Source organism: Doryrhamphus excisus, linkage group LG2, assembly GCF_037039965.1.
Source record: "Doryrhamphus excisus strain RoL-2023G ecotype Guam linkage group LG2, RoL_Dexc_Guam_v1.1, whole genome shotgun sequence".
Classification (NCBI taxonomy): domain Eukaryota; kingdom Metazoa; phylum Chordata; class Actinopteri; order Syngnathiformes; family Syngnathidae; genus Doryrhamphus; species Doryrhamphus excisus.
The window spans coordinates 1504786-1516927 of NC_136358.1; the positions used below are offsets into that span (position 1 = coordinate 1504786).

Here is a 12142-nt window from a genome sequence, read left to right on the forward strand (position 1 = left end):
TTGTCGTCATGTCGAGGAACGTTTCTTGAAATGTTAGCACAAGTCTCAAAGGAATCTTATCCATTCATTTATTTTTCATTAATCACTCTCTGATGACATCGCAGCCTGGAGTTGAAAGGTCAAATCCGCTGTCATTGCGCCCTCTAGTGCACAACAAGTGCGGTTTTAAGTACACTTTTAAGGAGTAAACAAAAACATACATGTATGTATTTGGTTTTGTTGTAGCATGCGGTCCTTAGCTTCACATCCAGAAACATAGAAGAAATCATAGAAGCTAGTTGGTGGCGTAGCAGTTAGCATAGCTGCTAGCGCTGCTAGCACTTTACCTGGCCAACTTCCTGGTCAGTGCATTGTTTAAAGTTACAATGTAAATAAAGAAGTTGCTACAAATGGTACGGTCCTTGTTATGGTCTGAGTGACAGGACGTCTTGCTGACCTGGAATACTACTGTTTACTTTTACTTTCGGTCATTTGTGACCTTGGTGTGACCAGTGCCACCTGTTGGTTGCTTCCTATTCAAGCTGTCTCACACACACACAAACACACACAGATTCTTAATCCTATCAAAGCTGCCTGAGTGCGAGCGCATGTGTGCTGACTCGACTAAATGAGTGGTGTTGATGCAAAATCTTCCTTTCGTCACTTCACCTTGTTTTTTTTCTTTGTGTCCATTCAGGTGATATTTAATTGGACCGGTGCACAATTGCAAAGTTGAAAACGTGCGCCAAAGTTTCGTTTTGATGGAGGTGCTACACTCGTGCGTGTGCACATTATCATCCCTCCTCTAATCTCTTTATCTCGGCCTGGCCGACCGACCGACGGACGGCTGACGGCTTCTGCTACGTTCTGAAAACTTTGCACATTTTCTTTCCGGGTTTAAAAGTTGTTTTGAGCGTTGAGGACAATGGTTGCACGTCTGTTTCTATGGCTGTGGCTTCTCTGAGGAGCCGGCTGCAGTAGAGGACATCAGCGGGAGCACGTTATCATCCGACAGGTGAGTCGTGGAAATACCAAACATTGACATTGAGTCTTCTCACTGACTTTCATACCAGCAGAGAAGCACCTCATGGCCAAGGTGGCACCATTGGACCTGCCAGTTCTGGTTCTGGAGGCCATGGACAATGCGGAGGCTGACAGGTAGGAGTTGTCATGGAAATGAGAGATGACGACATGAGCATATGAACATGAGCTATGTTGTGTTTCAGGGATGTCGAATTTGTGTTCAACTGCAACAATAGCAACAACAAGTAACACGCACACACACACACAAAAACACACACACACATGTGTGCCATCTGCTTGATGCTCTTGTTGTCTTCTAGGAAGGACGAGAAGAAGAAGAAGAAAAAGAAGAAGAAGATGTAAGTCGTGTTTGCTGTCTACTTGTTTCCTGTCTCTGGTTGTTTTTTGGTTCCACCACAGGAAAGAGAAGACGAAAGAGAAGGAGGAGAAAGAGGAGAAGAAGGAGCCAGTGTAGGTTTATTATGACGGAGATTGACTAAGTGCGATCCTAATATTAATGTGTGTGTCTGTGCACGTGTTAGTGTACGAGAGATCACGGTGATGGACCCAGCAGGGAACAGATACTATCACTGGCTGTTCATCATCACGGTTCCTGTCATGTACAACTGGACCGTCATCATCGCCAGGTAACATCTTTGTCCACACGTCACAGTACATTTCTTCTAATCTGTGTGTGTATCAGGGCTTGCTTCGAGGAGCTCCAGATGGACTATTTGGTCTATTGGTTCCTTTTGGACTTTCTTTGTGATTTTGTGTACCTCGCTGACATGGTCTTCAGAACCAGAACGGGTCCGTATGCATGCGGTGGAGTGCTTTGGTGAAGTGCTCAAATGATCATGCGTTTACCTGTAAGTGCAGGCTACCTGGAACAGGGTCTTCTGGTGAAGGATGAGCAGAAACTATATGAACGTTACACTAAGAGCTTCCAGTTCAAACTGGACCTGGTCTCCATGATCCCAACCGATGTTCTGTATGGTCTGCTGGGACTTAACTACCCCGAGATTCGCCTCAATAAGCTGCTGAGGTTCAACAGGTAGACACCACAATGAGATCATTGTTGGCTGGAAGCCTTCTTGACGTGTCTTCTCTGGCAGGATGCTGGAGTTCTTCCAGCGGACCGAGACCAGAACCAACTACCCTAATGCGCTGAGGATCTCTAATCTGGTCATGTATATCCTCATCATCATCCATTGGAATGCCTGCCTCTACTACTCCTTCTCCAAGGCCATCGGTAAATGCTCCAAGATCCGAGTTGGAATGTCCAACGTCCACCTGGAAGTCCGCTAATGTAGTCTTTCTGTGTGTCTTTAGGTTTTGGCTCAGACAGATTTGTGTATCCTGACCCGGCGGATCCTGAGTTCGGGCGCCTTGTGAGGAAGTACGCCTACAGCATGTACTGGTCCACACTGACGCTCACCACCATCGGAGAGACTCCACCCCCTGTGGAGAACTCAGAGTACTTCTTTGTGGTCACTGACTTTTTGGTGAGTTTATGGCCGCCGGCTCATTAGTGTTAGCATCGGTTTTGACCTTATTATCTTCTGAAGGTGGGTGTGCTGATCTTTGCCACCATCGTGGGCAATGTGGGTTCCATGATCACCAACATGAACGCTGCCCGTGCCGACTTTCAGGCCCGCATTGACGCCATCAAGCAGTACATGAGTTTCCGCAAGGTCAGTGGCAGGCCATGAAGGTCAACAGGAAGTCATATTTGAGGCTGAAGTGCCTCCCGACCTCCAGGTAACCAAGGACCTGGAAAAGCGGGTCATCAAGTGGTTCGACTTTCTGTGGACCAACAAGAAAGCGGTGGACGAGCGGGAGGTGCTCAAGTTCCTTCCGGACAAACTCAGAGCAGAGATCGCCATCAACGTGCACCTGGATACGCTCAAGAAGGTCACAGGTCACACGTGCCACGCACTTTGCTACGCTCCAGGAGTTGACGCCTGTGGTCATTGTTGGTGTGTAGGTGCGGATCTTCGCCGACTGTGAGGCGGGGCTGCTGGTGGAGTTGGTACTGAAGCTGCAGCCTCAGGTCTACAGTCCTGGAGACTACATCTGCAAGAAGGGCGACATCGGCCGTGAGATGTATATCATCAAAGAAGGAAAGCTCGCCGTGGTGGCCGACGACGGCATCAAACAATTTGTGGTCCTCAGTGATGGAAGCTACTTTGGCGAGATCAGTATTCTGGCCATCAAAGGTAATCGTAGCGTTGCTTCGCATCACGTCACGTAGCGTTGTCACGTAATGTAAGTCCTCCGATGTCCTCCAAATTCACAATGATAGGCAGCAAAGCAGGAAACAGACGGACGGCAAACATCCGCAGCATCGGTTACTCCGACCTCTTCTGCCTTTCCAAGGACGACCTGATGGAGGCGCTAACCGAGTACCCCGATGCCAAAGCCTTGCTGGAGGAAAAGGGGAGACAGATCCTGATGAAAGACGGCCTGCTCGACCTGGAGGTACCACCACCATCTCCTCTTGTTCTTAGGGCCAAAAAGCTGCCATGACTTCTTTTGTCCCGCAGGTGGCGGCACAGGGTCCTGACCCCAAGGAGATGGAGGAGAAGGTGGACTTTATGGCCAGCACGTTGGACGTCCTGCAGACGCGTTACGCGCGTCTTTTAGCCGAACATGAAGCTACTCACAGCAAGCTCAAGCACAGAGTCAGCAGACTGGAGAGGAAGCTGCCGCCATCCCACCCCACCCACCCGGGCCCCGTCCCGCCCCCAACACCTGATACACAGCTCAGCAAATGACAAACAATTATACCATATGTGAATTTTGTTGATGTTTGTTTTAGTGAGCCACAATGGAGGGCTTTGGTCTTTGGTAAGTTAATTAGTATACTAATTAGTATACGGTATTGTCTCTTATACTTGTGACAATACCGTACTTGCTAGCAAAGACTCACAGTGTATGCTGTGTCAAGAGTTTTGTACTGATTCAGGATTCACTGCTTCTCGTCTCGGTTAACACTTACTCTGGTACCGCTAGCTAATATTTAAATAAGGAAACATGTCATTATTTGAGCAAATGTTACTCTAAAACTGCAGATCTCGGCCTTTGCCCTTCCTACCCGAGTTGCATCATGGGTGCTCCACGACTCACAGGTGCTCGCCAAACAATTCAACTGCTGAACTTGTGGCATGCGCGAGTTTCTGTTCATGCGTTCTGTGCTGGATGAATCGAGTACCCGATTCACTTCAGTGAGTGACTCACAAGAATTTGAGTCAGTAAAGTCAGGTTTTTCATCGGTAGGGCTTGTCACAATCACCAAAGCGAGGGGAGTCAACTTAAGTTAAAGGAAATCAGCGAGAATTTGGGACAGTCTCAGATTTCACAATAAACTGACTTTACCTGCAATAGATTTGGTGTCAGGACTCTTTTCTGAATTCATTCATTCTATCTCCGCAAGACAGTTGATCTCGTCTAGAGCCTTCATTTCAAATAATTACAATAAAAAAAACCTGGTTTTCTGTAGCACAGGGAGATGTGAAGCGATACTCTAGAAATTACATTTACCGTGATCCCTTGTTGATTGTGATTAACTGCTTTCAGGCCTGGCAGCAAAAAGTGAATTTCCATTATTCCTTCTTCATAAATGAAATACTTTCATCGTTATGGCATAGAAAACCTGTTTTCGATCTATTAAATTCTTTTTTTTTGGGACTCTACATATCAAATAACACACATATATCACCTTTACATTCATATTACCTAATAAAGTAAATATAATCAGGGAAAATAAACAATTTAAGACATTTTACCTGGTTGAGTAGCGGAATTAAACTTGTGTTTCTCAGTGATGATGATGATTTAGATTATAATCTATCAAATGTATTAACACTGCCATTACTGAAATACAAATACTTTAAAATCAAATTTCTGTTGTTCCTTATGGAATAAAGAATAACCAGATTTTTTTAAATTAACTTCCTGGAATGGTAATTAATGGATTAGTAATGGTAATCAATGATGCCATTTGTTATATTGTTTAATCAGAAATATATCATACGCCTTAGCCTCCACACTACACATACTGTACATACAGTACTTACTCTGTTCCATTCATTTACTCTGTATAACCCTTGGTTAGACCTTCCCTTTAATATAGCAAATAATATAATAGTACTTAGTATGCAATATTATATGCTGAGAACAATTCTGTACTCAGAAATGTACTTTTGTTTGCTTTTTGACCAATGTAATTGATGACCCCTGCTCTAAAGGGTCATTGTGATGACACGTCGCATTGCCGGTGGGTCTCAATGAGTGATGGGGAGTGTAGTCCTTTACTCCTCATTTGCGCAATGCACATTGCTACTGAAAGACTACAAGTACCGGCATGCAGCAGCGAATGGCTGCGCGTGTCGTCTGCACATCGGGTTGATGCTACTGTAGCGACTGTTTGCAGGTTCGTTCCAAGGTTTCAAATTCTATTTCATTGTCTTAGTTATCAGGATTTGACTTTTCGGTCAGTGTTCACTTCGATCAAACTGAATTTTACTGATTTATGATGTTAATGTCGCTCTGGGTGTTGGTTGAACTTGCGTCAATCTTTGGTCACACTGTTTAAGCTAGTGGGGTTTGTTAGCTTGTGCGTTGATGTCGGTCTTTTTTTTTAAATGTCAAATGTATGTGCTGTTTCCGTTGCAGATATATAAAGAGAACTCCTGTTCATGAAATAAAACAAATCTCGCCAAAATCTGGTAAAAAAAAGTAGACTTTGGAATCGGTGAAGAAATAATTTTTAATATTTTGCCCATAGACAAGTTTGGTTGACTTGTAGACGTGATGGAGCCCTCCTGGCGACATCAGGGCAGGGGGCGTGGTCGGAACCATGGACAAGGAGAAAGATCACAACCCCAGCATATGATGCCTGTGAGACCAGGTGGTGCTGGAGGAACCACAAAGGTGGTCGTCCCATCTGAAGGTCCGTATCACAACACCCAAATAGAATTACATTACGACACCACCCAGTGCATTTCTATTCTGACCCACTTATGGTGGACAGGTGTCTCTGCCCACACCAAGTTTGAGGAGATCCGAAAATCCAACCAAGCTACAGTGAAGCGACTGGTGGACAGTCAGATGAGCTCCTCCTCCTCTGATGATGACGATGAAGATGGAGAGATTGACCCCAAGGATGCAAAGAGGGGGAAGATCCTGGAGTCCACCTTCACTACCTACACCAACCAGACAGGTGAACCAGGTCCAATAATGATCACATGATTTGGGCGTTACTGTTAACAACTTGTGTGTGTGTGTGTGTGTATATCCAGGTGGTGATGTCACAGGTCTGCTGAAAACCGGTCAGTATGTCAGCGAGCTTTTTCAGTCCGGAGCGCTCACCTGCCTCATCTGCATTGCCTCTGTCAAGAGGACCCAGGCGGTGAGTATAAGATACGATGTGCCTTTATTTGCCCCACAAGGGCAAATTTCACAATGACTGGATGGATGGATGAATCGACCTTTTGCATAATCATGAGTTACGAGTGTAGTTACCTCCTGACCTGGCTTTGCATTTTAACATGACTTTTTTTTGTTGAAGCAGAGCGTATTTGTAGCAAATCAGCAAATGTCTGAAAATATTTTGTACCGCCGACCACAATGTCTGTCCAACAATGTCTTCAATTTCCTTTGCACGTTCTTTAATTTTCAATCCACTGAAGGAGTGTGCCGAGTGTGTGAAACTTGAGACAACCAGCCAAACTTCACTTTTTTCTAAATGAATTTTGTCACTCACACTCAAACTATTAGATTATGTTTTTATTGTTATTTTTACTATTTGGTGTTAATGGGTGGAGAAAAGTGTTTTAATTTGGAGAGCAGAAAGTTTTTCATCTGCTCATTTGGTCACTGCTTTAGGGAAACATTCAAGAACAATACTTTTTTCTTGCATAACAACTATTCTGGAGTTTGCATGTTTTCCTCGTGCATGCGTGGGTTTTCTCCGGGTACTCCGGTTTCCTCCCACATTCCTAAAACATGCTAGGTTAATTAGCGACTCCAAATTGTCCATAGGTATGAATGTGAGTGTGAATGGTTGTTTGTCTATATGTGCCCTGTGATTGGCTGGCCACCAGTCCAGGGTGTACCCTGCCTCTCGCCCCAAGACAGCTGGGATAGGCTCCAGCACCCCCGCGACCCTCATGAGGATAAGTGGTAGAAAATGAATGAATGAATGAACAACTATTCTTTACTCGAGTTGTACCCATGTACAACCCATGTACCATTTCTCCGCTGGTTTCTACACTCACATTTCCAGCAACGTGAAAGGTGTTTATGATGGATAAAGTCTCCCCCCTTCTAGGTGTGGGGATGCTCCAGTTGCTTCTCCCTCTTCCATCTTCCATGCATCCAGAAGTGGGCCAAAGACTCGGCTTTTCTCCTTTGCTCTGTGACTGATGAAGACTTCGGACAAAAGAAGCACCCGTGGCCCTGGTGAGTCATGTGACTGCATAACAGGACTCCCCTTCCTCAGAATTGCCCCTTTTCATGTTTTCATTTTCCCTCCCCAGTCCCAAGTGTCGAGCAGAGTATCCCCACAATGCCACGCCCACCAAGTAAGACGACTCAATGAATACCGCAGACGTGTGACGACAATGTGATTGTGCATGCATGTCTGTGTTGCGTTCAGGTACACGTGTTACTGTGGGAAGCTTGAGGACCCTCCAGCTGACCCCTGGCTAGTTCCTCACTCCTGTGGCTCAGTGTGTCAGAAGGAGCTGAAACCTTCTTGTGGACACACTTGTCTTCTGCTCTGTCACCCTGGTAACCTCACACACACACACACACTTTGCTTGGCTTGGCTGAAGTGTCAATGCTTGTGTCTTGTGTCCATCCTCAGGTCCTTGCCCCCCATGTCCCAAGATGGTGTCTGTTTCCTGTATGTGCAGCAAAGCAAAGCCCCTTCCACGGCGCTGTAGCAGCAAGGTGCGTATAAGGACTGTGATTCTTTCACAGCCAATCGGAGAACATCACAGATCAAGTGTGTGTTTGTACATGCATGTGCGTGTTTTCAGGTCTGGTCATGCCAGCAGCCATGTGGACGTTTGTTACCATGTCAACAACACACGTGTTCACAGCCGTGTCACTCAGGTGAAGCGAATATATCTGCAACGTGTCACACTTAATGTCTACTAACATACACACGCGTGTCTATGTTTGTGTCAGAGTGCCCCCCCTGTCCCAGAGTCAGCCTTCAAAGGTGTGTGTGTGGCGGACAAGAAGCTCAGAGACCTTGTGCCAGTCCCAAGTGGAACTGTCAGAAGGTACGCTACCTTATAAGGAAAAGCCTGGTCTGTCAAGATGGCTGACCATGTCCGTTTTCAGGTGTGTGGCAGCCTCCTCTCCTGTGGGAATCACACATGCGAGCTGGTGTGTCATGACGGACTTTGTCCTCCTTGTCCTCGCTCGCTCAGCAGATCATGTCCCTGCGGCAAGACAAGTGATATGCACGCACACATCCACTGCTACATCTCCAGACTAAGTCTTGACCCACATTTGTGTGTGTGTGTGTGTGTGTGTGTGTGTGTCTGTGTTGTACACACAGAGTGGACCCTGCCGTGCACAGAGGAAGTGTCACTGTGTGGAGATACGTGTGACCGCCTTCTGACGTGTGGAAAGCACACCTGCACCATGAGGTGCCACCGTGGGAATTGTGACACCTGTAGACAGGTTATGGGCCTACACGCACACACACACACACACACACGGAACACACACGGAACACACATGCACATTGGGCTGACATTTACCTGGATTTTAGGAGGTGGAGAAGGAGTGCAGGTGTGGAAAATACAGGAAGTTGCTGGCGTGTCATAAAGAGTATGTGTGTGACTCCAAATGTTCAAAGAGTAGAAGCTGCCAGAAACATCAGTGTAGGAGGAAGGTGAGTCCCATCATCATCACCATCATCATAACCACCTTCATCATCATTGTACCTCTGTTTTTCAGTGTTGCCCTGGCAACTGTCCCCCCTGTGACCAGAATTGCGGTCGATCTCTGGGATGTCGGAACCACAAATGTCCGTCTGTCTGCCACCGAGGTAGGCGTGTGTGTGTGTGTGTGTGTGTGTGTGTGTGTATGTATGCATGACAATCTCACTCCAGCCTTCCTGCTCTATCAGGAAGTTGTTATCCGTGTCCAGTGACAGTGGACGTCAAGTGTACATGTGGCACCACCTCCTTAACGGTCCCGTGCGGACGAGAGCGAAGCACCAAGCCTCCTCGCTGCAAAGAGCTCTGCAGGTACGTGCACCTCGTCTGAATCCCATCACGTGTATGAGGGCCACTCATGTGTGATGGCGTGTTCGCCTTAGGTGTCCTCCTTCCTGCCACCACTTGGCCAGAGAGCGTCACCGCTGCCACCCTGGGCCGTGCCCCCCCTGCACACAGCCCTGTCTCCTACCTCTCATCGGCTGTGCGCACACGTGTCCACAGCCGTGTCACGACCAGGTTCTGGTTAAGTCCCAGCAGGTACGACGCTCCCACGCTGCTTCCAATTGGACAGAGCGGAAATGTCCAACGCATCTTTTCCGGAATGATCTTTTTTGTCCTGTGGTGTCCCTCAGGTGCAGTTGTCTGGGCCATGGGAGCAGCCGTCAAAACCAGCATTTGTGACCAAGGCCCTACCCTGCCCCCCTTGTCAAGTCCCGGTACCAGTGTAAGCTCAATACGCACACATGCAAGCATATGCACATTTTTCACTTTTTGCTTTTTGTCTTCCAGGTCCTGTTTGGGGGAACATGAGGTGAGAGGGTTTCTCCAACATGTCTCCTACTCCTCTCCCCCTTTTGCCTACCCATCTTAGTTTCTCATGATCTTGACATTTTACCTGTCGCTATCACCTTTTATGTCCTTGTCTCATTCAATTTAGCGGCTTGCTATTCACCTGCACTTTCTTTTTCAGGTCAGCCCCCTGCCGTGTCATCATCGTGGACGCTTCTCCTGCAAAAGACCTTGTGGGCAACCTCTTACCTGCGGAAACCATACTTGCAGCAGAGAATGTCACCTTGTTAACAGCAGCGACAAGGTGATGATCAGTACAACCAGCCTAGCATAGCTCCTGACTGCAATTGTTATTGTTAGCATGGCATAGCTACTAACTATGGTAGGAAATGTTAGCATTGCACAGCTCCTAACACCGTTGCTGAAGTTGGCCAAGCAGGTAATGAACTGTAGATTTATCATATGTCCATCTGTTTTGCCAGTGTGAGGAGTGTGAGGAGGGCTGCTCAAAGCCCCGCCCACACCTTTGTCCTCACACCTGCCCCCTCCCCTGTCACCCGGGGGACTGTCCCCCCTGCAGCCAGATGATCCGACAGCGCTGCTACTGTAAGATGAGCGTGCTCTACGCGGAGTGCATGTAAGTACATTCATTCTCCTAATTCAGTGGAACCTTGGTAATTTGTTCCAGAAGGTCCGACTCTCAGATGGATGCAGTAAACAATTCTGTGTGTGTGTGTGTCTATGTTTTAGATTATTTTTAATGCATGTAAAACTATATAAAAATGTGTTTGTGAGAGTCAACTGCTGATGACATCACAGCTGAATTCCGGTTTGGGTTGATAAATTTGAGCTTTGCAAGCTAGCTAGACACTAAAGAAGTTTTGTAATTTAAACTACATTACGGACACAGACTCGTGCAGTGTTTTAATAACGCCACAAGAAGCATGCTGTGTTGTACTCTAACTGGAAAATGTGCATAAGCCGAGGCAAAATTATGGTATAAATGTTTGATGTTAACTGAAAAAGTCACTAACCAAGGTTTCGCTGTATATCATTATCTATTTTGTCAATTTCTATGTGCGCAGGAAGATGACTTTATCTGACGAAGACACGAGAAAGGCGATGGGATCTTGTGGCAACCAGTGTCCCAAAGAGGTACACGCCATCACATCATGATAACCGTCTCTGTGTCCATGTTTGGGTATGCAGCATCATGTCATCTTATCACCACACACACTTCCAGGGTTTAAAGTATTCTGGCACCGTGCCGGATCGCCGGCGTTTCAATATGGCCAACGGGAAAAAAAAAGAAAAAAAGAATCTGTGCCGTGCCGGACCCAGACAAACCCAAACTAATTGTAATTGCCAAGCCCCTCCCCTTCAAAACCTCTACTGTTCAATCCTATGATTATGCTGTGTTCACCCGAATACAGTATTCGGAACGGCACAAATACTGACACAAATAATTAATCCGAACAAATACTTTTAAAATCTTTGTATTCTGGAACAATTAAAACATATCAGAAAGCTGCATTTCTTCATGAGACCGCAGTGCATGCCCGGATCAGCCAATGAGTGACTCTTCAACTGTGCATGTCATCTTTTTTTTGTGTGTGTGTAGCTAAGCTGCGGCCATCGCTGTAAGCAGGTGTGTCATCCAGGTGGGTGTGAGGTCAAATGTCATCAGAAGGTGAAGCTGCGATGTCCTTGCAGGAGGATCAAGAAGGTACAAAACCCTCGATCCTTACTCGTGTGTCTTGAAAATGTGCGTCTCTTGAAAATTTTATCATTTTGTGTGTGTGTGTGTATACAGGAAATGCCGTGCTTGTTGTCGTCAGAGAGTGTAGTTGAGTGTGACGACACCTGCAAACAACAGCAAAAGAAAGTCAGCCAGGTGAACAGCGCACACATGATGATGTAATGATAATGTCAAGGGCAGACGTCAATGAGGTGTGTGTGTGTGTCTGTAGCTGAAGGAGGCGGAACAGAAAGCAGCCGAGGAGGAGGAGCAGAAGAAATGTCAGGTGAGCATCAGCATGGATTGAGCACCTTGTAACATGACCACACTAAGCTAGGCTAACTGCTACTGTGACGCCAGGAGGAACTGGAGGCATTCACCAAGCGTCAGCAGCGAGGAGGTCGCAGGAGCAAGAAGCGAGGGAGGCCAGAGGACCTCGAGGACCAAGGGGGGAGTGCTAGGTGGTGGAGGGGCGTGGCCCTCGTCCTTGTTCCACTGGGCGGAGCTCTACTATCAGTCACCGCCTACTTACTCTTGAACAGCTGATGGTGAATGTCAAAGGTCACTTTCAAATAAAATCTTAAAAGTCTGAAGACCCTTTTAATGTTGTTTATTGACACTTAAAACACTCATGGAAACACAACAATAA

At 46.6% G+C, this 12142-nt stretch overlaps 2 protein-coding genes across 7 annotated transcripts; both read left to right on the top strand.

Annotated features, from left to right (window-relative positions):
- The first annotated feature begins 393 nt into the window (after nucleotides 1-393).
- cnga1b (cyclic nucleotide gated channel subunit alpha 1b) lies at nucleotides 394-4526 on the top strand. Of its 4 annotated transcripts, none has more exons than XM_078794966.1 (15): nucleotides 394-994; nucleotides 1053-1137; nucleotides 1206-1247; nucleotides 1323-1361; nucleotides 1423-1473; nucleotides 1545-1649; nucleotides 1706-1812; nucleotides 1882-2056; nucleotides 2118-2254; nucleotides 2335-2507; nucleotides 2571-2696; nucleotides 2764-2916; nucleotides 2990-3221; nucleotides 3308-3483; nucleotides 3549-4526. In XM_078794966.1, the coding sequence occupies exons 2-15, from the start codon at nucleotides 1067-1069 to the stop codon at nucleotides 3777-3779; spliced, it is 1818 nt and encodes a 605-aa protein (XP_078651092.1). In that variant the 5' UTR covers nucleotides 394-994; nucleotides 1053-1066; the 3' UTR covers nucleotides 3780-4526. The 4 variants fall into 4 exon arrangements, with proteins under 4 accessions (XP_078651092.1, XP_057924347.2, XP_078651078.1 ...); XM_058068364.2 differs by having other exon boundaries at nucleotides 395-994; nucleotides 1056-1137; nucleotides 3549-4524; XM_078794952.1 differs by having other exon boundaries at nucleotides 396-994; nucleotides 1323-1473; nucleotides 3549-4520.
- An 831-nt stretch (nucleotides 4527-5357) lies between these two features.
- nfxl1 (nuclear transcription factor, X-box binding-like 1) lies at nucleotides 5358-12086 on the top strand. 3 transcript variants are annotated; one of them, XM_058068362.2, is made up of 25 exons: nucleotides 5361-5437; nucleotides 5792-5956; nucleotides 6038-6226; nucleotides 6306-6415; nucleotides 7337-7467; nucleotides 7545-7589; nucleotides 7664-7797; nucleotides 7874-7959; nucleotides 8049-8124; nucleotides 8200-8297; nucleotides 8359-8473; nucleotides 8579-8703; nucleotides 8795-8917; nucleotides 8983-9073; nucleotides 9155-9275; nucleotides 9347-9503; nucleotides 9599-9690; nucleotides 9756-9777; nucleotides 9937-10059; nucleotides 10238-10392; nucleotides 10841-10910; nucleotides 11377-11481; nucleotides 11569-11649; nucleotides 11726-11779; nucleotides 11854-12086. In XM_058068362.2, the coding sequence occupies exons 2-25, from the start codon at nucleotides 5818-5820 to the stop codon at nucleotides 12037-12039; spliced, it is 2628 nt and encodes an 875-aa protein (XP_057924345.2). In that variant the 5' UTR covers nucleotides 5361-5437; nucleotides 5792-5817; the 3' UTR covers nucleotides 12040-12086. The 3 variants fall into 3 exon arrangements, with proteins under 3 accessions (XP_078651074.1, XP_057924345.2, XP_078651072.1); XM_078794948.1 differs by having other exon boundaries at nucleotides 5358-5437; nucleotides 5813-6226; XM_078794946.1 differs by having other exon boundaries at nucleotides 5792-6226.
- The last annotated feature ends 56 nt before the right edge of the window (nucleotides 12087-12142 follow it).

Coding starts and splice junctions, on each gene's coding strand:
- cnga1b (XM_078794952.1), top strand. Junction 1,474..1,544: donor GAGGAGAAGAAGGAGCCAGT/GTAGGTTTATTA, acceptor TGCACGTGTTAG/TGTACGAGAGATCACGGTGA. Junction 3,222..3,307: donor CAGTATTCTGGCCATCAAAG/GTAATCGTAGCG, acceptor TCACAATGATAG/GCAGCAAAGCAGGAAACAGA.
- nfxl1 (XM_078794948.1), top strand. CDS start 5,818: ATGGAGCCCTCCTGGCGACATCAGGGCAGGGGGCGTGGTCGGAACCAT. Junction 8,918..8,982: donor AACATCAGTGTAGGAGGAAG/GTGAGTCCCATC, acceptor TCTGTTTTTCAG/TGTTGCCCTGGCAACTGTCC. Junction 10,393..10,840: donor GTGCTCTACGCGGAGTGCAT/GTAAGTACATTC, acceptor CTATGTGCGCAG/GAAGATGACTTTATCTGACG.